Source organism: Astatotilapia calliptera, chromosome 17 (assembly GCF_964374335.1).
Source record: "Astatotilapia calliptera chromosome 17, fAstCal68.1, whole genome shotgun sequence".
Classification (NCBI taxonomy): Eukaryota; Metazoa; Chordata; class Actinopteri; order Cichliformes; family Cichlidae; genus Astatotilapia; species Astatotilapia calliptera.
The window spans coordinates 8,336,321-8,361,975 of record NC_137438.1 but is presented as its reverse complement, the minus strand read 5'-3'; the positions used below and the strand labels follow the sequence as shown (position 1 = coordinate 8,361,975).

The window sequence follows — 25,655 nt, the reverse complement described above, 5'->3', positions numbered from 1 at the left end:
CTGTGGTCTGGGAGAGAGTCCTGTAACTCTGTCTGCAAAATACAGCATATAATGATCAATGTTGGGCAATTAATTATATAGTTACTTCTTCAAAAAAGTTACTGAGTTATGCAAACAACAAAGTTGTTTTTAAATAAACATTTCAAACTATTTACAGAACAATCAGCTGTTCTGCATCAAATTTGATGCCACACAAATTATTTGTGCCACTCCAAAAAATAATTTCTGTCCACTATGAGATAAAGGAGAGCAACAGCCTGATACCTGCAGGCTTGACAGCAGGAGATGTATCACTGCTGTAACAGCTGTAACATTCACACAAGATTTGCGCTAAACGTCGCAAATCTCTCATCTCAAAACACCGCTGTCACTCCTAAAACTTCCCCCCTTCCTAAACAACTAAATGCCATGTTGCCATATCATTTTTTTGATTGGTCGACATGGTACTTTTTCCGACGAACAGGAAAGGGTGGGGGGTTTTTTGGTTTTGCTCACAGGTGGAGAGTGCTTTCGAGCGTTTTCCTTATAAAACGCAGTTTTTACCGTTTCTTCCCGCAGTAAATATAAACAACAATAGTATTCAGGAAAAACAAACATTGCATATATTTTTATCATAACTCTGGTTTTACGTGGCCGAGCAACACAATTTAAAAACTGGTATAAAGTCCACACTTTTTCCGTCAACTTCCGTCTGTCCTGCTCACATCTCCAGTGGTTGTACATGTTGCCATTAACTCCACATCAGCCACGCCGCTTTGCTAGCTAAAACACCGGTGTCAGCACATAAGGACGCTGTCATAGCCTGTCAATGATGTTGATTAACTGCGTATATACGAATGTGAATCGCATCATTGGCTGGACTATGGGATAAGGTGGCATCGTTCTAATGTCGACTGCTTAGGTGAATAGGTTGAATGCAGGGGTTTTTCAACTTGGGGATCAATACACTCTACAGACCTGTTGCTCAGCATATTTTTGACACTGCCTCCTGTTGTCAGCAGACAGCTACTACATGTAGACAAGAGTCTACAAAGCTGTGCATTGGCTGTCTAGCTGCAGAGCACAACCATGCCAATCCCATAATGCACTTCCTGAAAAGCCTACACCAGCATAAATAGTGATTGTACTCTTAGATGCAAAGGAAGGAGTTGTGGCTTTGTTTACCACCTTAAAACACTTTTTTAATTTGATCTATATTCTTATGCGGGTTTAGTATTTCATGTTCGTCATTTTTTTGTGTTTCTTTCACAGTCTTTTACTCTACATACACAGCGTTGTCACTTAGGCATCATCAAAAAAGAAATAAATAACAGGAAGAGCACAGTAGCCCTATCTCCATATGGAGCACTCACCGCTCCTCTTATTCTCACAGTTTTGGTATCAGCAAAGTTCCAGGAAAGATGGAGAGTAGGGAGAGAAGAGGAGGTCGAGATTCTGCCTCTCGCAGGGCAATTAAAGTGAGCTGAGTACACGGTGAGAAGTAGTGCTCTCACTGAGAGATGTACTGCACCTGTGGTGTGACAGCCACAGATAAAATCCTTAGTTAGTCAAAATCATGACAGTGACTTTACTCTAAGTCAGCCTTATTTGCTGTTGCTTTTACTTCAATATCATTTAACGCAGAAGCCAATTCAGTCGCTGCGTTTCACACCACGGAGCAGTCGGCCACATAAAGACTAATTTTAGCACATATTTGAAAGTGAAGATGTCCCCGGGGAGTGGTTTGATAAGCCTGCAGAGAGAGGACAGGTTTTTCTTACCAGACAGCTGTACTCTACCTCCTGCTCTGGCAGTTTTTTGTCATTTCTCCACCTTCTCTCGCCCCCCCATCCTCCCCACCCGCACCTTCCTTTTCCACTCCCACTCTATAGATAATGAGGTTTTAATGTAGTAGATTTGATATGGTGCAAGAAGGCTGGATTTTTCCCCATTACTTATCTCTGGCTACCAGGCCTTCCCATATGGGCTGCCCCTTAACCTCTTCATTCTGGCAAACATAGAGCCACCCTCATCCTCCCTCCCCCCCACCCACACACACACCTTCAAATTCAAACTTCACCCCCAACACAATACCCCATTTCTCTGTCCACTTGCAAATATAACGCATTCTTTTCAAGCCTTTAACACTTGTCCTTGCGTTATGTCCTAATTACGAGAAAGCAATTAGCAGCGTCCGTCTTTTATATATGTTAATAAGAGAAATCAGTATATTAAGATGACATGAATGAAGGTAATAAATACTATATGATATCGCATATTGGAAAAGTAAACAGGCCCTGCAGCAACAAAGGGGGCTGATGATTGGGGGATGAGTGTTGGTTATGAAAGATTACGATAATAAAAACAATCATCTTTAACCCTCTTTCATCCGTTCCATCTTCTGGTAGCCTTCCCAGCCTTTCGTCTGCTTTTCCCTCAATTTCTTCCCACTCTTTTCCCTCCTGACCTGTCCTGTTCATCACCACCGTCATCTCTCTTCCTCTCATCTTTGCTATGCTTTTGACCCCCTCCACCCTACCACCCTTCATCCTCACTGCATGCTTCCCTCCCTCTACTTTCATGCCATCACCACATTATATCTGTCATTCTCTCCAGACTCCATTTCAAATTAACTGCAGTGAAGCTTTTTTTTTTTTTTTTATCTGAAAGAAACCGACTGAAGACAGGAAGTCTAGAAGGCAGACAGAGAAAGATAGCAGTGCAAGGTGGTGGTCTTTGGTTTATTGGAGTGGCCTGATAGGTCTCATACCTAATTCAGTCCAGAAGAAGAAATGGAAGGGGTGAAGACCAAATTCTCACCTGTCTCTGAGGATAATAGCTAATTAACTGCATTGTGACAGAAATACCTATATATGCAGGGAATGAAGGGGGGTGGGGTTAAAAGGGGTGAAAACGTAACTGGAAGATATATGAGGGCAAGGAGCATCATATGAAACAAAAACTGGAGGTTTAGAAATGTTAACGATAGCTTGAAAAAGCCTGAACAACATTTGTTCTCATGTGGGAAGATTCTGTGTTACCACACCAAGAAAACTGGAAAAACATATCATGTTTATGTATCTTTCCAGAAATAATGACAAAGGATCGCTAAAGACTATTCATTGTTTTTGTTGGGTTGGCTCCAAAGTGGTGCTAACGGGGTAAATGTTGGAAATCGCACGAGTGCCAGCTAAAGATTTCTGACTTCTTGCCTTCTGACAGTGACTGCAACTGTACCAGGGGAACCTTTGATGTCTGAGAGGATCCTGTGAGGATTTAGGTTTCCAGAGAGAACAGGACAACTTTGCCCTTTACTCTGGTTACAGTTTAGTATAAGAGACTGATGGGGAAGGGAAGGTTAAGCTCACATACTGTTTTCTGCTGTGTGGAATCTGTTTCCTGTGCACAGAATCATTATATTCATTCAGCAAACACTCAGTCTGCCGCTGTATTTTGAATGCCTTCTGCCCATTTTGAATCAAATTAAGCCTCACAAATCATATGGTGTAATCTGTTTAAGAATACCAATATCAAGTCTGCAAAAGCAGCAGCTTTAGGAGTTCTTTAGTTTTGAATAGGGCTCCACACCTCGCAAAATGCTTGTTTCTGACCTTTTCTGTTTTAAAGAGGAACCTGACTTATTGAATCTTTATGTGCTGCAAAAAATGGCAGTCTCCCAATCTTAGTGTTTAGTTTCGACACAGAGGTGTAAGTTAAGCAGTGTTTCTTTATTCATCACTCACTTTTCCATAGTGTAGATCGTTTTATCCAGGATGTCAGTGTAACCATGAGGTGAGCGCTGGTTATGGTTACAGATGCAATAGAGCTGACCAGAGGGGTTGGATAATATGTTCAAATTTTCAAACTGGCAACCATCGATCCATCTACAAGCAACTGCTGCTGTGCACAGTCAGGGTCAAAAGAAAGTTTTACACATCTGGTGCATGCATCTGGTCTTTGAATGAGGTAAATACAAACTCAGATGGACTACAAAACATGTGCACTGTGTCATTATTTATTTGACAACAATTCAGAATCAGTCGCTGCCTCCATAGGAACTGAGAGGGTAAGTGGCAGCCAGGTGCTGCTAATCAAACACACTTGATTAACTGAAGAGCAGAAAGTGTGAGCGCCTCTATAAATCCTCGTACAGTGGATTAGAAAGTCATTAAGGAAATATTAAGTTATTCCTTCTTAAGGTTGTTCTAGCTGTTGAATCATGGGGTGTAATACTGATGAGTCTCTTGTGTCTGTGTACAACTCTCAGCTCTGGAGATCATTACAACAGAAAGAAAGGCAGCACACGTAGACTTCTTGTATTCTCGAGGTGGATTAGGTTAGAAAGTGACCCACACACAGTGCTGCTAAAAAGTGTTTGCCACCTTCTCAATTTCTTAGTTTTTTGCAATTTTGTAGAAGTTACAAATTCATCAAACAAATTTTCATTTTTGACAATGATAAACTGATTAAATACAAAATGCATTTTGAAATGATGATATTATTTAGTTTGGGACACCAGTATTCCAAACCTACCGATGTGAAGTGTTGCCTTGCTTTTTAATAGCCACAATGAAATGAGACTAAACACAATCGTGCTTTGGCCACTGTGTATCACAGCACACTCTTCCCTAAAACAACAATCCAGTGTCTTCTCTGTGTGAAGTTTTAATAAACTAAAAGCTATACACAGTGAGGCCTGTGGATTACTTTTTTCCTGTTTCAGCTTCACATTACATGAAAACACAGATATCCAAATATGGATTAATAAACCCAAACTATCTCCATGACTACATATTGTACCACTACATGTAACTGTAATATTTTTGTTATTTGGAACAGGGCAATGTGATGAAGCCTGGCAAAGGGTGCTTTTACCAATTTCTTTTGTTTTCGCTTTACTTTGGATGTATTTTTGTTTATACTGGCCAAAACTAAGTGCTGAAGTTAGACTAAAAGAATATTTTGGTTACAGACAGACTGTTTGGGCTGCTTCTTAAATATATCTCCTAATTGTCTCTGTACCTCACACGCAGTTGCAGTCATCTGTGCTGAACAGTTCGATGGTCCTAAGCGAAACACCTAATGTGGTTCTGGAGGGTCTGAGACCCGGGACCGGCTATGTGGTCCAGGTGAGGGCCCGCACTGTAGCGGGCTACGGAGCCTACAGCAAAGACATGCTCTTCCAAACCCTCACCGACGGTAAGTGTGTGGGTGGTTATCTGGAGTGTGTGGAGGTGTTTGTGTGGGTGTGGGTTTTCGTGGTGGAGAGGAAAGCGAGTGTAGGGCTGAGAGAGGGAATGTGAGAGGGTTGCGCAAGAGTGAAATTCTGGCTGTGAAGTGATTAAATTCTCCCTTACTTTCTGTGTGTGTGTGCGTGTGTGTGTGTTTGTGAAGAGTGCTTGCAGTCATGTAAAATGAGCCTTGTAAATTATATTTTCTGTGTATTAGAGAGAAAAAAGTGTCAGTTATATATTTTCCCTTCCAGAAATGCTCAGCTGTGTGTATGCAAGACTGAAACATATGAGGAGTATGAAATATAATATTTTTTCCTTAATTTGTGTGTGTGTGTGTTCTGCAGATGAATATAAGTCAGAGCTCGGACAGCAGCTCTCTCTGATTGCTGGCTCTCTAGTTGGTGGAGTGTGTATTGTATCACTAGTAGCTATCGCCATCATCTGTACCAGGTAATGTACAGCTGACACACCTGCTCACTTCACACGAAAGTGCAGCTGCACATAAATGTCTGTCACTGCAAAATCCAAAGAGGTAGAGATGCTAGACACGTGTCCTATTAAATAACATACTTTTCACTTGTCAGACTATGAACATGAACTGATAGTTAAAACAACAGTTCCCCTCTTTTTTGAGCTTTGAACGAAATGCAAAGGTGTTTGTAATTACGTGGACAAAGCGGCACTTCAGTAGCACAGTTGCAGCTTCCACACATCACGTCTTTAGATCACGTTATTTAATGACCGCTGAGGAAATCGATTAGCTGAGACAGACTGGTAGATGCTTTTTTAAAAGCAGTAAGTGGACTTTGAACAACATATTTTTTTCCAGGATAAATGTTCAGGGCCGATTGGCCATGGAGCATACCACATGAATAAAAATGCCCCCAGCAACAGAATCCCTCACCCATTTTACTAATCCCCTGCTCTCTTTCCTGACATTTGCCATCTGTTTCAAATATAATTACCCAGTAAAATAAATCTGACACCCACAAATATCAATCAAATAAATGTATTTTAACAAAGCTCCTTTAAATGAATAAGAGAGCTGCTGCACATGCATTCTTCTATTTCAGCTAAAATGGTGAAAAAAAGAAAAAAATGGAAGTTTATCAACCATATGAGCAGCACCTAGCACCTAGCTATCGCTACTTAAGCGTAAACCAGATAATGGAAGCCTCTGGGAGTGTGTGGTGTGGAGCGTAGCCACAGCTGATGTACCTCCTTTAAAGTAACATTTTATATGTTGTTGATGTGACAAAAAATAAATGACAAGTGAAAGTTCTGCATGAATAATTGTACTAAAATGTCCATCCGTCAGTCCTTACAAAACACCATCCATCCCTCTATTCGTCATCTTCCACTTATAGACAATCAGGTCACAATGGCACTAAGCCAAGTAGGGTCTTTTCCCCAGCAACACTTTCCAGTTGATCCTGGAGGAGCTGAGGTGTTCCCAGTTGCTCCCAATCACTCGAGTGAGCCTTGAGTCTATTCTAGGGTCACCTCATGTTTGGATATACCCAACGACCTCCAATGGAAGGCTCCCTTGAGACCGGGAGTCGCAGGAGATCCCTTTGGATGTCTGAGCTGTTCTCCTTATCTCCAAAGCTGAGCCCATTCCCTCTGCAGAGGAAACTGATTTCATCGGTCTTAGTCGTTTGGTCATTACTAGATCTCATGATCACTATTTGCACTATTTGTTGCAGTCTTATGAAAGTTGGACTTGGTGGAGTGCTAATCTCATTACCATGACAGTCTGGTACAGCACCCACATCACTGCTGATCTTGTGCCAATCTGTTGGTTCAAGTCACACTGCACTTCCTGTTACTTGGGAATAAGAGGCCATCATATTTGATACAAGCTTCTAAACCCCAACCAGGAGGCAGCATTTCATCATTTTTCCAGTTGGAGATGAGAGGAACTCTGTGGCAGTCCACCACCTCCTGCTTGACCACTAAAATGAAGCAATGTTGCAAAAGTACCGCTTTGGCGCCTCTGGGTGTCATATTATTCTGTATGGCATCGTTAGATTGTTAAATTACAGGCATCAGTGCATGAACAGCTTGTCTTACTTACTTTACATATAGGGGTAATAGGGTAAAGGGGTTGAGGACATGATTGGTGGTAGAGAAGAAGAAGAAAAAGATGTGATAAACTAATCTGTTGTTTGTTTTTCATCTTTGATGTTTTTTTTGGTGTCTTATCATTTGAATTTCGATTGATATTAAACCATGTGAGAAATTTGGAACCAAAAAATCCCTATTTGTTGCAGCTGTTAAAAAACACAGACGTTTGACTGATCTCATTCCATTCTGCTTTTTGTAATTCAGCGAGCTTGAAGGTTAAAACCACTGGTGTCGGCTTTAATAATGTGCTCTATTTTAAAACATTATCAACTGTGTAAAATGTTCATCTTAAACTATTTTCTGGAGCTGTTAAATAAATGTCTTAGAAAGTAAAATAATACTTTTAAAACGAAGTACAGTTGAAGTTGCATTAAATGGTACCTTACTATATATACACTATATTGCCAAAAGTATTTGCTTGTCTGCCTTCACACTTATATGAACTTGAGTGACATCCCATTCTTAATCCATGGGGTTTGCAGCTATAACAGCTTCAACTCAGCTGGGAAGGCTTTCCACAAGGTTTAGGAGTGTTTATGGGAATTTTTGACCATTCTTCCAGAAGTGCACTTGCGCTCTAATTGATCCCAGGAGTGCACGGTCAGGACTCTGTGCAGGCCAGTCAAGTTCTCCCACACCAAACGCACTCATCCATGCGTTTATGGACCTTGCTTTGTGCACTGATGCACATTCATGTTAGATCAGGAAAGGTCCCCAAACTGTTCCCATACAGTTGGGAGCATGAAATGAAAGAATTACAAGTTCCTCTCACTGGATATTATGAGGGACAGCCCCAACAAGTACCCTTGTCCTGGCAACCACCAAACCCGCAGTCATCCAGATGGAGAAGTGTGATTCGTTGCTCCAGACGAGACATCTGCACTGCTCTAGTCTGTGGCGTGCTTTATACCACTTTATTCATCACTTTGCATGGCACTTGGTGACATAAGGCTGTTGTTCGACCGTTGTTCACTGTTCCTGAAGGCCACATGAATTTTGGAGGTCTGTAGAGATTGACTTTGTAGAAAGTTGGTGACCTCTGTGCACGATGCACCTCAGCTCTGTGATTTTACATAGCCTACCACTACATGGCCAAGTTGCTGTTGTTCCCAATCATTTCATCTTTGTTATAATATCACTAACAGTTGATTGTGGAATATTTAGTAGTGAGAAAATTTCACAGCTGGACTTGTTCCTCTATCACGGTAACATTCTGGAATTTACTGAGCTCTTCTTTTACAAATGTTTGTGGAAGCAGTCTGCATGCCTAGCTGCTTCATTTTATACACCTGTGGTCATGGAAGTGATTGCAACATCTGAATTCAATGATTTGGATGGCTGCATTTTGACTTTTGGCAATATAGTGTAGCTTCCACCACTGACAGCTGCAGCTCTCTCACCTTAAATGTAGAATCGGTATGTTTACCAGTATATCTGCTTGCAGTCGCGTGTGTGCATCTAAGTCAAATCCTCTCTGTACACTGTAGTCTTTAACCTTTCGCTGATCAACTGATTCAAGCTCAAACTACACTTGCTGCTGCTATTGCTATTATTGTTAGCTATTTCCAATACTTTTGTATCTGCATATGGTACTACAAAAAACCGAGTGTGGCATTTTCCGAATAATGGTCATTCATGGCCACAGCCACTGACAGCAAGGAGACCTACAAGTTAGTCTAACTTTAAATTTTGCATGCATTGGACTATAAAATATTTGTTTTCTTATCCTGTTAGGGGGTCACAGATGAACTGGAGCCTGTCCTAGCTGACATTAAGGGAGAGGTGGGCTATGTGAAGGAGAAATATCAAAATTAGAGTGCAAGAACAAAAGATTCTTATGAAAAAACATTGGTTGTGTACGCGAAGGGAGCATTTCTAAATGTACTTCACATATTTTTTTAAAAAAGGATTTGAAATGACTCCTAGTAGAAATAAAGTTGTAGACCAAAAAATCACGCACAAGTGATGCAAAAAAAATATTAAATTATAATATTTAATACGGCAAGAGTTTTAAACTAGCTGTGAAATGAGAAATGTCCAAAGTCTCAGTGACCCCATGAACTCCCAGAAATAGCGAGCGGCAAGCTGTCTCTCCTGCGCTCAGTATTAGGTGTCTGCTGTGGAGATCAGTCCACATATTAAAATATTACCGCGTGCATTCCTTTAGTTTCAGCCTCGGAGAGAAGCGGGAAACAAGAGCTGATGACAAAGAGCACGAGCAAGTCACCCAATACTAATGATTTCCTGACAGACTCTCTCTTAAGCACACTTCTGGAAAACAATTTATTTCACCTCAAAAGAGAAACAGCGAGAGGACAACCAATTAGCATGATGTTTCTGCAACATTTCTAACTTTGAGTTGTTTTATTTTTTTACCTACTTGCCACTTTTTCTTCCCCGTAAATCTCTGTGTCCGTGTTTCTGTCTGCAGGAGAAGGCAGCTGAAGGAGAGCGTATATGGTGACAAGCTGCAGCAGTACAACACAGGAGGAGGTACGACCCCCCTCCTAACACTGCGCTCTTTATTTCTTTATCACGATACATAAAATATGATGTGTTAAAACAGTGTGTGTATTCGAGCTTTCTGCCTTTCTCCTCAGAGGTGACTCTGAGGCCAGACATGTTCAGTGGACCCACACCCACTGTGACCTTTCCCAGCCTTTCTGAGGGTCACAGTTCACCAGGGGTCAAGATCTACATTGACCCTTTCACCTACGAGGACCCCAATGAGGCTGTGCGGGAGTTTGCCAAAGAAATCGATCCCTCCTGTGTCAAAATAGAGGAAGTCATCGGATCAGGTAGATATTTTAAGTGCCTTCATGTGTTTGGTGACCCTTTCGCTTTCGTCATGTTGTTTCTATAAGCTGCTGAAAGATAATCTCAGCAAGGGAAAATCTGTATTTATTTTCAGATGTGTTGAATAACCATTGCATTCATTCAGTGTAAGCAAAATCAGTTGAAGGTTGACATGAAAAAATAACCACAATCACAGCACTGCTATCCTCTACAAAGTGCCTCAAAACACAAGCTAGAAAAGCAAACCTTGGTTTATTTAATGAAACCAACCGCCATGTGAAGGAGCAGATCCTCTACAGAAAATTAATCAAATTTCTCAACTGTGCCAGACTTTAGTGTGAATGAGGAAGATCTGGAATCACACAATGCCAGTTTATTATTTTGCTTTATTTTTCCTTTGAAGTCAGGAGAGATGTTTTATTCATGTTGAAAACTTTCACAGGAATAAATTAAAACTGTCTTCATGCATTCTCTTTGGCTATCTGCACTCTCACTGTAAAAATGCTGTATGATGTTTGGCAAACAGAGAACGCTGAGAGTCCCAGGGCTGCTGGGGGTGGGGGGTATTTTGGCTATTGGATGAGAAAAGGAGAAAGGAAAAGAGGAAGGAAAGAAAAACAAGGAACACCTTTAAAGTATAAAGCTGAGTGTGAGTTATCATCCACTTCAGTTATCAGTCGTTGGGCTTCAGTATCGCGCAAAAGTCTTAAGCCACCCCTCATTTCACTGGAAAATAAATGCAGCAGTTTTATTGAAGTGTGTACAAACATAAAGGAAACTAGTCTAAGGCAGCGGTCTCCAACCTTTTTTGCGCCACAGACCGGTTTATGCCCGACATTATTTTCACGGACCGGCCTTTAAGGTGGCGCAGATAAATACAACAAAATAAAACTAGTACCGGTACCGAAAAAAAAGAAGATTTATTCATAACACACGTGAAAAGACCCAGGAAATCGAGTTAACGATAAAAACGATAACAAAATAACACTGAAAACCGATAAAAACCCTGAAAACCATACATTTCACACCTGAGCTTCAACTCTCGCAGCCTGGTACCAAACGACTCACGGATTGGTACCGGTCCGAGGCCTGGGGGTTGGGGACCGCTGGTCTAAGGAGCTTGGAAAGAAAAGCGTCTGGACTTCTTTAAGTTGCTTGAAGACGTTTCACCTCTCATCCGAGAAACTTCTTCAGTTCTAAAGTTTAGATAAAAACCTTAGAACACTGATCAGGGGGTCCTTTTTGCCTTTTGTGGGGGACACTCCCATAGGGCTTAAATCTGGGACTCTCCACCAAGAAGCTTCTCAGATGAGAGGTGAAACGTCTTCAAGCAACTTAAAGAATTCCAGACGCTTTTCTTTCCAAGCTCCTTAGACTGTGATGACCTGGATGACTGAGAACCTTCACAGACATAAAGGAAACTACAATATATAAGTCAAAAACACAGTTTGTACAATTCAAACAAGCTTGAAAGTCAATATTTTGTATGACCAACTTCATTCTTCAGCACAGACTAAACTTTCTTTTTTTCTTCCTTACACCGCTGAGTGAAATGCAACTCCAAAACCATGACTAAGCCTCCATTGTGTTTTATATGGTGGCTGTAGTAGCTGTACACACTCATTGTTGTACCTCTATTCTCATCCACTTCATAATAATGACATACAGCTTTTAAGAATGGCTTCTTTACCGTTTTTGACGTGGCTTTGGGAAACAGTGGATGAATCAATTGGGGGCCTGATGCATCTTTCAGGGTATCCACATTCAGATTGGATGAAGGGTTTGGGAGTTTCAGGTCCTAAATATGTGCCACTCTCTTTTTAAAGGCACAAAAGGTAGTTGGACAGTTGAGTCAAAAGCTATTTCAGGTAGGTGCGGGCAATTCCTTCGTTATGTCATTATCACTTAAGCAGATAAAGGTAGATAAGCAGATAAAAGGCCTGAAGTTGATTTGAGGTTTGATTTGGAAGATTTTGCTGTAAACAGACAACATGCGGTCAAAGGAGCTCTCCATGCAGGTGAAACAAGCCATCCAGAAAAAAACCATCTGAGAAAGTGCTACAATATTAGGAGTGAGTGACCTGGAAGATAACAGTGGTGGATGATCGTCCACTAAATTTCCCCTTGTGGGACAATTAAAGGATTTTTCTAATCATTTCCATGGTGAAGAGGAAACCCCTTCACAACAGCCAACCAAGTGAACAACACTCTCCAGGAAATAGGCGTATCGATATCCAAGTCTACCATAATAATAAGACTGCATGAAAGCAAATACAGAGGATTCACTGCAAGGTGCGAGCCACTCATAAGCCTCAAGAATAGAAAGGCTAGATTGGACTAGCCTGCTAAAACACTGAAAGCTGGTGCAGTAAAGGCCTGGCAGAGTATTAAAAAGAAGAAAACGCAGCATCTACTGATGTCCATGGGGTCAAGAAGACTTCAGGCTGTTATTACCAGCAAAGGCTTTTAAAACAAGTATTAGAAACTAACAATTTATTTTCAGGTATTTAATTAGTTCAGTTGCTTTTGACCTGCATTTGAAATGAAGCGATTGTGTTAAGTTCCTTACATTTTTATGCAATCTTTTTGTTCAACCCAAAGTGCATAAAGATACAACTTAAAATTCTTTGCTAAGTTGTCTGTTACTGGTTCATCCTTGAGTTACTTATGCTGGATAGGTCAAAGAAAAAAAGATTTCCTCCAAAAATGTTCAGGACTAGACTGAAAATGAGCCAAAAACCATCCAGTGTCCAAAGACAAATCCACAGAAAGCTGAGAAAATTAGTGCTCAAGACTACCTTAAAAAATCAAATATGACAGCTTAGAATCAAAATTTAAAGAAATGAATTGTAGCCCAAGACTTTTGCACATACATAGCCAAAAAAAACTGATTATATAAGGATATTAGAGCTATGTATTTATGTTTACTACTGTTCTATCCCCCCAGAAAAAAATTGCATATATTTATTGTTTGTTATCAGGACGTCAGAAAAGGGACTCATAAGTTTTGGAGCCCTCACCCATTGAGGAAATATTTCTAAAAATATTTCAAAGTAATTCCTCCCCAAAATTAATCAGCAATTTCTATAACGCATTTATGAGTTTCAGTACAAGTGCAACTTTGGATATTAAGGCAAGGTGGGAAGCTGAGACTGGCACTCAAATCTCAGAGGACGCCTGGGAAGAGGTGTTCGGTGAAGCCCATCTCGTGACTCTGGGCTGTGGAGAGAATTCAAATGGAAGGTGGTCATGAGATATTTTAGAACCCCAGAGATAATGGCCAAAATGAAGCCTACAAATCCTGATACCTGCTGGCGAAATTGTGGTACTCATTTAGGAACCCACTCACATATATTCTGGTCATGCCCAAAAATCTGCTCATTTTGGAATAACATATTTAAAGTTCTCAATACAGTTTTCCAACAACCATTAACAAAAGACCAACAGTTCGCCATTTTAGGAGTATTACCAAATGGTTTTGCAGGAAACAGTAAAAAGTACCTCTTAAGAATCTTGCTTACAGCAGCACTAAAGTGTATTACTATTAAATGGCTGAATCTTGACCCACCTTCATATAATATGTGGATTGATAAAGTAAGAGAAATTTACCAGATGGAGGAAATAACATATACTCTGCGGATTCAGAGAGAGTTGTTTACTGAGCGTTGGCGACCCATACATGCTTTACTGTTTCAATAATTTAGCATAGGTCTGTTTCATTTTGTTCCTTCATGGCTATTAAGATTTTCACGTTTTTTAATATTACGTAAAGTTTCTTTTTTGGGGGGGGTGTTTGCATCCCAGTTTTGTGTTGTTTCCTAATTGCAGTTCTTATTGTAATCTGTATTTCTGCACTGCGGTTCCTGTAACTGTCTTACTTGTGAACATTGCAATGTTTTAAATTATAATAAAATCTGAGTTAAAAAAAAAAAAAGAAAGAAAGACAAGGGACTCGCACTCTGAGACACGACCAGTGTCTGTGTGACAGTTTTAAAGAAAGCGATCTTGAGCTGCAGCTAAATTTAATAGGATCTTTCTTCACTCATGCTCTGCCAGGTTTTCTGAAATTTGGTTACTCGTGTTTGAACAGTATTACTGACCGACAACTAGACAGACCGACGAATAAAGCAGAAGCACTGAAGCCAGCTACCTCTGCCTCACAGGAATAATAGTATACATTCTCTACCAGATGTTCAGGACTGTTGTTTGCTACAAGTAGATTTTTAAAGGTAATATTAATGCTCATTGATTTAGTGTTTTCAAAGGTTTATATGTTGATCATATTGGCATTATTTGTTTAGATCTTATATCACAGCATTAGACCCACAAAGGTTGGAGGTTCACTTTAAACTATCATTTGGTTAATGGGAGGGAAAGGAATATGGATTCTTCAATATTGCAAGTAAGGTGATAGTTCAGTATGGTGCTTTCTTGAAGATGGTTATTTTTGCAAAGTGGATTCAGATTTGAACATATATTAAGCTGATATGAATCATTTTTCACATTATTCAAGGTGTGAATGGGTATATGCCTGCTTCTGTTTGTCTTTTGTTTTAGAGCAAGATTGCATAGAGATGGACCGATCCGATATTACATATCGGTATCGGTCCGATACTGACCTAAATTACTGGATCGGATATCGGAGAAAAATAAAAAATGTAATCCGATCCATTAAATATCACGAAAGCACCTCACAAAACTTGCAACACGCCGTAACTCACCTCAGAACGTTAGCACGTCGGAGCAGTATGCATCACGTGATAGAGCGGCTGTGGCATGCGGGACCTGTCGGTGGTCTGGATAGCATTTGGAGCTTCGCTAGCAACCCGGCATTTCATCTCCGACAAAGTTATCCCCGAGAGAAGTAAAGCAAGTGTGTAAGTCCATCTCTGAATGTTTGTAAAGCATTCCTGCGTTAAGCTTAACGAGCGACTGCCTCTCGCTCTCCGGCTGCTACTTCAATCATGAAACTGCTTAATGATCAGCTGATCGGCTTTTCTGTCGCAAGTCCGTGTCTCTTGTTTGCTTTTGGCCCACTTTGCACCAGAAAGAGGAAACCAGCGGCTGAACAACAGCAGCACGTTTAAGCTTGATCAGCTGTTGTTAGAATGTATTTAATATTACTTTCTACTCGAGGATCTTTTTCTACGTAGCTGACGCTGGTAACTGTGCAGGGGCGGATCTAGCAAAGTTTAGCCAGGGGGGCCGATAGGGCATTAACAGGGAAAAGGGGGCACAAAGACATACTTTTCTTTCTTATTCTCATTTAAAATGTCGAGCTTTTAATTATTCAATATTTATCTGAATCTTACACCCAAAGTTTTAATCTGATGTAAAATGTATAGAAGTCCATTACTGCATATAGTAACTGTTAAGTCTAATATACCCTAGTAAGCTATAGTACTTTTTCCTTTGGGAAGGTACCATCTGTGCAGTCTGCAATTTTGTTGAAGAAAGATGTTGAATCTATTTAATATTTCTTGAAAAAGAATTGATTTCTGTGCATTTTTTTTCACACTGCATCAAATTAAGGTTGATTACGTCGATTAAGCATCATGAGGTGGAGTGTGAGGGGTGGTTCCCCATTTTTTATTTATTTATTTTTGTTGTTGCTGGGAGTTGGAACCCTATTAGTTAGGTTGCTTAATATTTACGCTAAGTACTCTTTAAAATACCAGAATAGGGAGGAAGGTGTAGGTTTGAGTTTATTAGATTGATCAGTATTGCTGAACTATGAAATATTTTTTTTTGCATACAGGTATAACAGAATAGCTTTAGTGTACTTGTTGTTTTAAACTTGAGTATGAACTTATACAAAATGCAGCAAGATATTTAAAAAAAACAGTTTTGTTGATTAAAAAACACTATATCGGATTCATATCGGTATCGGCAGATATCCAAATTTATGATATCGGTATCGGTATCGGACATAAAAAAGTGGTATCGTGCCATCTCTAAGATTGCATAAAACCTTTCTGGTCAAATTTCGTGAAACTTATTACTGTTTAATAATATATAAAAAATAACTGCCAGAGGCAGATGGTTGCTGTTACTCTCACATTTCAGCTCTTTTTGGCTTTTTACCCACTGCAACTGCAAGCGTAGCTGCTGTCAGCTCATATAAAGCGTTATTTTTTTATCTGACCTGGGTTCCCTGTCTGGACAATGGCGCTGCCTCTTTTCTGGTCAAGTGTGAGATGGAAAAGAAAGGATCACCTCCACCATGAATTTTAGCTGTGATGCCCCTGTCATTGTTAATGTTGTTACTATGTAACCAACCTTTTTAAATGGAACTGTTCATTTCAGCCAGCTGCCATCACAAGTGATGGGCAAAAACTGTGTAACCAGCAAGTAACCAAGACTTTTACTGAAGAAGAATTTTACTGAGTAGTCTAGTTTTCTTTCGGCACTTTGGTAAGTTGAATAGCTATCCTGCTATAATACAATTTGATTCTGTGAATACATTTTGTTAAAAAGTATAAAAGGTACATTTAATTTGTAGCATTCCCATATCCTTTACTAGAAAGTGACCACAGAGAGTTGATCAGGTTCTATAAATCTAAACATTGACTGTGTGCATTTCATCCACAAATTTACATCTTTACAGCCAATATGTGATGTTAAGCATTTTATTGAAAATTAATTGAGAGACATTTTTTCATCTCCCTTGAGATGCTCTGCTAAACCTTAACTGTAGCCACCGTCAGCTTCTTGTAGTTTGTTGGCCATGACAACTGACACACTTATCAATTGCCCAATTACTTTTTAACCTTTGAAACTGAGGGCGTGTTAATCAATGCAACACATTTGTTGAAGTCCTGGAATTAAAGCTAAATGTCTGCACTTTAATCTTTCTATATTTTTTGGATTCAACAGTAGTGGTATATGGAGGCAAAAATGCAAAATTTCTTATAGACCTAAGTCTGTTTCTTATTGGTCATAATTTATGGTCAACAAGAAACAGGAGTAAAACGTTATTCTTCAGATCTTACACTTTGATTCTCGTTACTTATTCTTCTTTTGACCAAAACCAATCACACTCAAAGCGATTGAGCTCACGGTGTTAAAGGTTGTGTATTAGAACTGCTGCGAGTATGTGCTGTGGGCTTTGGTCTGTTGAGGTACTCTGAGAGGCTTTTGGTAATCCCTCCCCCGTTTCTCGGTTTATTTCCCTCAGCGAAAGGGTTTCTCACCTAAGCCATAGGTGACAGAGGAGGGCTGAAAACTGCAAGGAGGGAGGAGAAAATATGAGCCCGAGTAATATGAGATGGGCACCTTGAACCCTCAAACGGGCGGATCTCTACCTTTCTAAGTGATAGTGAAAGTTTATCCATAGCTGTTTGCCTTTTGTTTTTAATCTGTGTATTTCTTTGATACTTCCTCCTATGTCGAGCTCCCTCTGTGATTCAGCCCCCTCTGGAGTTTCACTTTTGTTTGTGTATAGCGAAATGCTAAACAAAGAACCGAAAGGGGGGTGGGCTGGGGGGCGGGGAGGAAGCAGAACAACAGATTGAGCAGGGAAGATAAAAGAAGAAAGCACCCCGAGGAGATAATAAAAATATCTCACCTTACTCCCTCATCCTCTCCCTCTGCGATAACACCCTCTCCTTTCCTCCTTTTGTATTACTATCACTGACACTGTAGGAATTGTCCTTCACAAAAAGCACTTTATTTGACTGAAGACAAATCATGAAACTCTTAAATTTATAAAAGGAAGTAGCAACCATATCTCATCTGACACTTCTTTACTAAGCAGCATACTTAGATATAATGTAGACCCAAGAATGTTTATAATACAGACTAAATCTTTCCTTTGATTTTCCCGTCATCTCTTTGACCTCGTTTTTTTTCCGAAGAGCGGTGACATGTCATCTGACATGGCCTCTCTTGGAGAAAAAACCCCATCCTTCCATCCCTTCTCCCTGCCTCGTCCTTATTATCATTGCCTGCTCATAACCACCCCTTGCGCTTTTCATAACAGCCCTCTCTCTGTCATCCCCTTCCCGTTCATTTTTTCTCTCCCTCTCCGTCTGTGCGTCGACTGGTTTACAGTGGTGACAGTAGATAGTTTTTAATGAGCAGTAAGATGTGGAGCAGAGATCACAGTGAGACAGGACGGCACAGCCTGGCATCCAATTCCCATTACTCATCCATTATTCACACACCGATTTTTATCTCTGGGATGAGGACTTTCATTTTGAAGTGACATTCAATTTTCATGTCCCCAATCAGCATAAAGCTGCATTTATTTTGACAAAAGACATCTGTGTCACAGAAAGGGAATTTTTTGCGCAAGGAACGAGTTCATTGAAGTTACAACCAGTTCGGCTTCCTTCACAGCAAAACACAAAGAAAACCGTAATGAGAGACACGTGAACTATTGAACCTCAAATCTATAGGTTACGCTTGATCTCCTACTGAATTTGAAAGTTTACTCACTTCCAAAGAAATAAACAGTCTCTAATTTTTATGGTAGTTTAATTTTAATCGAGAAACTAAAACAAAAACAAAACAAAACTATACGAGGAATAGAGCATGAGGGAGAACACAACAAAGGGCAAGACTGAGACAATATGTACACACAGACGATAACGAGGGAACAGCCAGCAGAGATCAACTGAAACTAATTACAAATGACAAGACAGGGGAAGTAGAGATGAATACAAAGCACAAGAGACGAGAGGTCATCAAAATAAAACAGGAAATGACATAACAGACTAAAAGAATCTCATTTCACAGTAAAAAAAAAAAAAAATCAGATATATTGTTATAATGCTAATGTGCAGCACATACTCATGCACAAAAAGCATGAAGTAAACACTCTGTTATTAAAAGTTTTATTAAAGGTAAAATGAATCTCCTTTCCGTATTTTGTTATTATTTGTTGCATTTGCTTGTATTTTCTTACTCCACCTTGGTGACTTGTTGTGAACTGATGTTATGTTAAAAAAAGAACATGAATTATTTTCCTTTGTTCCAAACACTTTGGAAGCACAGCCTTTCGGCAGGTCATTTACTGAGGGTGGGACTCTATAAGAAGTGTACTGTATTTATTTCTGCTGTAGTGAGTATACAGAGGAAGGAAAATTGTAGTGTTTCGGCCATCGCTCCGCTCTGTTATGGAGGTGCTACACAGTATATCTTCAATAAAGCAATGCAAAAACTAATTTTTAAATGCTGAAGGGATTAGCAGAAAGAATAATCATGTGACTTGTGAAACCTGGTTGTTTCAAAAGTCACAATAAGGAAGTGTAAAACAAAAAAAAACAAAAAGAAAAAAGACGCATTGTTAACGTTGTTATAGTTTATAGTTCATTATGACACGTGACTGATGATGGGGTCAAAATGTTTTTACATTTCTTTTAAACTCTAATGAAAAGGCAAACCTGATACGGCCTTAGCAGCGCACTATTTCCATCCAGCACTTTAACCCGGGCCGACTTTATTTACCTGAGAGATTATATTTGAGGAATATGTGCAAAACCGAGTATCCAAGCAACAACGGTGGCACTGTCCCTTTTATCTTGTTTGCCACCTCTGCTACACAACCTTTCCTCACCCTTGAGCGGTTATTGAGGGGATCCAATTTTTGTTGTTCTTTCATTTTGAAAAAAATAAAAAAATAAAATAAAATAAAAAATAAAAAGTGCCCTTGAGCAAAACCCCTCGACCTCAATCTAATCCGGTGAAGCTGCTCAGTGACCATCAGTATGACAGCGAGGGTGCAGATGGCAGCTTTTCAGCTTTCAGTGTTTGTATGTTTAACTTGCACTCCGTCACACACACACGGCTCTCTAAGTCATCCAATTGAAAAGAAGAATGTGCTCAGTATGAACTCGAGCCTGTTTTTTTTATTTTTTATTTGAGCCCCGTTTTACATTATTAATGGGATTCAAATGCAGTAATTTAGTATCCCATTTTATTGGTAAATCATTTATTTAAGAGCTCAAAATTAAGGAATACTTTAGTGCACATTTTTTGTCCTGTTGGGGAAAAAAACGGAATTTGCTTTAATTTGACTCCTTTTATATTTTCAGGCGAGTTCGGTGAGGTATACAAAGGTCGCCTGAAACCTGTGGGGAAAAAAGAAATCCCTGTGGCCATCAAGACCCTGAAGGTGGGCTACTCTGAGAGGCAGAGGAGGGACTTCCTGTCAGAGGCCTCAATCATGGGCCAGTTTGACCAACCAAATATCATCAGACTGGAGGGCGTGGTCACCAAGAGCAGGCCTACGATGATAATCACAGAGTTCATGGAGAATGGAGCACTGGACTCATTTCTCAGGGTAACTGCTACACTTTAGACCACTTTCAGGATCGGGTCATTTAAAAGTTTGATTAAGGTTCCAATGAGGGGAAATTCCCAAGGAATAAGGAGTGCGACCGCACAGCTACTGTCCAGAGAGGGTCGATGTATTTAACCATTAATATAAACTGCATCAACCCCGACATAGCCAAGCTTACTAAAGTTTAATAATTAAGGCTTACGACACTTTTCTCCAACGTAAACAGGAGAAATATAACTGAAAAGAGGGAAAAAAGGCTTTCCACACTTACAGCAAGTTTTTGCCTAGTGACTCTAAGAACAACCATCACTTGTCTGGACAGCACTGCTCAGCAGCTCAAGGTGCTAATGGTGTGGTTGGTCAGGTTAAGTTCCCAACCATTTATCATCTAGAACTCAACATGATGCTTAAGAAAAATGAAGATAACATCACCTTCAGCCTGACAGGAAGAAACACACGATTTACAGTCTGAAATACAAATGATAAAAATTACGATTGAGCATCACACATTGACATGGTACAGTATTATATCACATGCTTTTGGGATATTTAATACCTCTACCAGATCTGGATCTGTTCATTTATTAGGCATACCTAATAAACCGGTAACTGAGTATAGGCACCTTCACCTTCGGTTCAAACTAAATAACCAAACAGAGCAACAGTTGGAGAGAGGAGGACTGTAAGTTTTTGAAGAAATAGACACAAAGACAGAAATAGCCTCCTGCGCTTCCCTTTCTCCTCTCTTCCTTCCTGTGCTCTTTCCGCCTCATCCTGCCAGCCTGACTGTCTGTCAGTCTGTCCGTCTCTTTGATCCTGCCCTCCTTTTGAGGCGCCTCTAAAAACAGAAAGAGAAACTCTTTGATGTTTGGTACTCACAGCGTGACCCCTTTTGACTCAGAAATCACCCGATGACTCATGCACACACACATACACAGACACACACATTCACAAACACAATGATCGATCTTCCTGGTGTTGCTGTCCTAGCGTGACCATCTTGGAGGCACAAGACCCAAAAGATCAATGCCGTGTGTGTGTGAGTGTGCCTAGAAGAAGGTCTTTGCCTGCAGAGGATTAGGCTAGAGGAGCATCAAAGGTGAGGTTTGATGTGCAAAGTGAATTAAAAGACACACACACACCTTCGACTGCAGAGATGTCAGTGGGGGATGTCAGTGATGTTTATAAGAAACAGAGACGGCCTGGCCCAGAGGTGAGGTAGCAAAAAGGCAAATATTTTGAGTTTTATCAAAAAATGTTTCATAAATCCAACAAAGCCTCCAGCAGCTCTAAACAGGAACTTTCTTAACTTTCCAAGCCACCTTTGTATAGTCTTGGTCAACTTGCTTTTGTTCTTTTCTTCTCTCTTTCTTTTTTTTGTACTTCTTTTTCTTATTCAGTACTATGCAAAAGTCTAGAGCGACCCTTCATTTCTTCAAATTTTTTTATTCCAAGGAGACTGACTTTCTTTAAATGTTTCCAAGCAGTCTTGAGCAATGGCTTTCCAGACTTTCTGAAGGTCTTCCAAAGTTTTTTTTCTTTGGACATTGGCTGCTTTTTCATTCATTTTCAATCCAGTCCTTCCACCTGCCCATTTTCACATGAATGTTTGTTGTAACTCTGAATTAACAATCATTAGGAATAAAAAGGAATCTACCTCAAGGAATAAAGCACTGTTTTGTCCACACATGACATGCAGCTGGGCAAATAACCAACTTTAAATGATGTCTATAGGCAATTTATTATTAGCAGCTTGTCACAAAAACACATCATTTGTTCCAATTTCTTTATTTGAGTCTGCGAAGAATGCAGACCGTTCTTATTCCTGACGATTTGTCACGTCCCGAGGCATCCCATAGAAACGCAAAAGGTACTCTTCTGCGTCCCTTTGATATGCACCGGATTGTGGATGGAATTCAATAGAATGACACTCCTGGCGGTAACCCACGCTCCAGCCGTGTATTCCAGCCCAAACCCAACCTTAATCCTAACTCTAACCATAGCCTTATCTCTAACCTTAACTACGGTCTTAATTGTATCAGATAGTGTTTTCTAAATCAATTAATGATGAGAAAGTAAAATAAAGGTACATGTGTAGATTCATTCCCAAGCGGTTGTCATGTTTCCTGACATTTCCGAACGTGTAAAACACAGAGGGGCTGGGTGGCCGAGAGCGTAACATGCCGAGGATTTGTCTCACACACACACACACACACACACACACACACACACACACACACACACACACACACACACACAATATGTTACATTTTGGGATGAGAACGTGTTGGAAGAATGCCAAGAAATGATAAGAAAAAAATCCTGCAAAGACCTGACACAGGACCTGAGAGATGCATCTGCTGATCCATCTGCTGTTTAATGAAGCCTCATCAGAAATAGTCTCAGTGGAAGGGTGGCTGTCAAGAAGCCATTGTTAAGGATGGGAAGCAGGGAGAAAAGGTTCTGCTAAATTACACCAGAATTGGACTGAAAATCAGTGACAACAGGTCTTACGGATGATGATGAATCCAAATTTGAAAGTTTTAGTTCAAATCCTTTGGGGTCATTATCTCACAGTGTGAAATGCTTTGTGGCAACTGTTGTCATTTGGTGCTATGTAAGTAAACCTGAACTGAGAATGAATTGAGATCCTCATCAGTATGTACCAAGGAGGTCAGGAATGAGGTACAGCAGTGAGTGTCTACAGCCATCTGTGAAATACTGACTTTGACACAATTTGGGGCTGCACTTCAGTCAGTGAAATGCAGCCACCATCCCATACTATTTATACACTATCTGATTGGCAACAGCTTCATTTTTGACTATGACAATGACCTCAAACACATTGTCAATGCAGTAAAAGCATAACTGGATAGAAAAACACACAATAAACACTATCAGTCATGGATTGGCCTCCCCAGAGCCCGGACCTCAACATTATTGAAGTAGTGTGGGATCATCTTTACAGAGATCAGAACAAAATGCAGCCAACATCCAAAGAGGAGCTTTGAATGTCCTAAAAGAAGCCTGGAGAAGTATTCCTGGAGATGACTTGAAGAAATTACGAGAAGGTTTTTATAGAGTTTGAGTATTTGGCTATTAGACCTCAGCTGAAGCTACAAAGTAGAGCAGGGCCCAATGTTGCTAATAGGACAGGACCTCCTGGAATTTACATACAGGCGGTGGCAGAGAGGAAGCAGATGGAGATTTTGAGTTTCTGAGGAGACTTGTCACATGAATGAGAGTCTGAAAGGCACTATGGCAGAGAAGCATTGAGTCAAAGGCTGATTGGCTAGCAGAAGACGTGCAAAAAGAAAATGCTCAGAGTGATGATGACAGAATTAAGTTTGAAAGCGTGGAAAAGCCGAAGTGATGTAAAGAATAGACTAGCAGCCTGAACACTCAGGAATGCAGACAGATGAATGTGAAAAGCTTTTCCTTATTGAACTTCAGCATAAACTGCATTTCAGGCTGTGATAAACAATAAAGGTGGTCGTGCACCTTGTTTGCTTAAATTTATTTTAAACTAGCTGACATCCAGCTACATCTGACGGCAAAAAGGCTTTGTAGAATTTCCAGCTGTCTACTTTGTATTGGTCCAAAATGCCTGCTGTAACACTTTTATCACAGCGTTTCAATTAACTCTTTTCAGGGTGGTTTTCACACATGCACTGCTGCCCTGAACTTTTCTGTTCGTCACCCGACTGTGAGCTCCGTGTGGGGGAAAAAGCTAATATCCCACATGGTCACAGTAAACAGTCTTGAACCCTGCAGATCCTTTGTACAAAGTCTATGTGATGTTCAAGAGAAGAGTGCAGGTAATAATCTGGAGTGGTTATCTTGTTTCCTGCCTCTTGCACACCCTTTCCAGGACAACTATCTAAACCAAACGGGGCATCTGAAGTTTAAAAAAGCGTTTGAAGGGAACTCTCTACGGTTGTGTGCCGCATGTGAGGAAGGTCAACTGCAGATCACTGCCCAGAGTTCATGTGTGAAAAATAGCTTAGTAGTAAAAGCATTTGTTATATTAGTGTTGACACAGTTTGCAATTTCTTGGTCCCTTTTTCAGAGTTTTTTTTAATTACCGTTATTTATTGAAGGATAGTCGTCCTTTGAGTATATCACATTTACACACCTGGAAGCTGCAAATTTTAACCACAGTCTGACTTGCTGGGCTCTAGGGGGTTAAAGGCCTTTCCTAAGGGCACCACAGTGGTTGTAAGGAGGGAAGGTCAAAGGGATTCATTTTCACTCTTCCACCTCGATCTTAGCCTTCCGGTCATAAACCTGTTTCTGTAACCTTCTGGCCAACACGCAGCAGGAAGTGTGCTTGAAGATTTTAGTGAGTCGGTGTATGCAAAGTTATTAAAATAGAAGTAAGAAGCAATAGTTGGGTTTCAGATGCTGTATTTTAAGCCTGTGCCAGCCTCTGCCAACACGAACACAGTATGAGCAAAGAAGTGAAAGCAGAAAATGGAATCTTGCAAAAGATTAAGTTCAAGTTTTTTCTTACTTGCATCATCTTGATCAAATTCTTTTTATGCAACTGTAACACAACGTACCACATTTACACACCATCATCTGTGCTGCAAATAGGGAAGGGGATGGGGGGGTAAAAAATGTTTTTCTCTTATGACATTTTCTGTGAAGTGGTAATAAATCTTCTTACCTGCAAGATTCTTTCTAAAGCACTAAAGTGAAAAAACCTGATAATGGAAAATAAGAATAATCCTGTCGGTTCATGGTTTCACAGCAAAATGATGGGCAGTTCCCAGTGATCCAGCTGGTTGGTATGCTGAGGGGCATCGCATCTGGAATGAGGTACTGACTCACACCCAGACACACACACACACACGCGCGCACACATACCCACTACAGAAATCCATTTTACTATAAAGATGGAGAAGAAACTTTTCCTAATCTTTCAGACATGGGTATGAGGATTTAGATTTCTTTTGGCGATATCAGTTCTTTCAGATGTTGAGATTTCATGTGGTGATATTCGTGCTGTCTGGTCATGTGCATCAGCAGCTTGAGATGCGCTGTCTCCACATCCTGACGACTCTGCACGGACACATACATTGATATGAGCACATAAACACATGCAACCTCCGCTATACGCTGCATTTGAATCCACTGGTAAAACTGCAACTTTTCAGCTTGGCAGACTGACAAATGCTCACACACACACACACACACACACACACACACACACACACACACACACACACACA

General features: G+C 40.3%; 1 protein-coding gene across 1 annotated transcript in view; it reads left to right on the top strand.

Annotated features, from left to right (window-relative positions):
- Positions 1–25,655, top strand: part of LOC145421626 (ephrin type-B receptor 1-like) — a 141,224-nt gene that overhangs the window by 91,647 nt on the left and 23,922 nt on the right. Inside the window, exons 10-15 of the mRNA XM_080292190.1 lie at positions 5,013–5,178; positions 5,558–5,663; positions 9,772–9,833; positions 9,941–10,138; positions 20,174–20,421; positions 25,175–25,242. Coding sequence (XP_080148316.1) covers positions 5,013–5,178; positions 5,558–5,663; positions 9,772–9,833; positions 9,941–10,138; positions 20,174–20,421; positions 25,175–25,242 — 848 coding nt within the window. The remainder of the gene's footprint in view (positions 1–5,012; positions 5,179–5,557; positions 5,664–9,771; positions 9,834–9,940; positions 10,139–20,173; positions 20,422–25,174; positions 25,243–25,655) is intronic.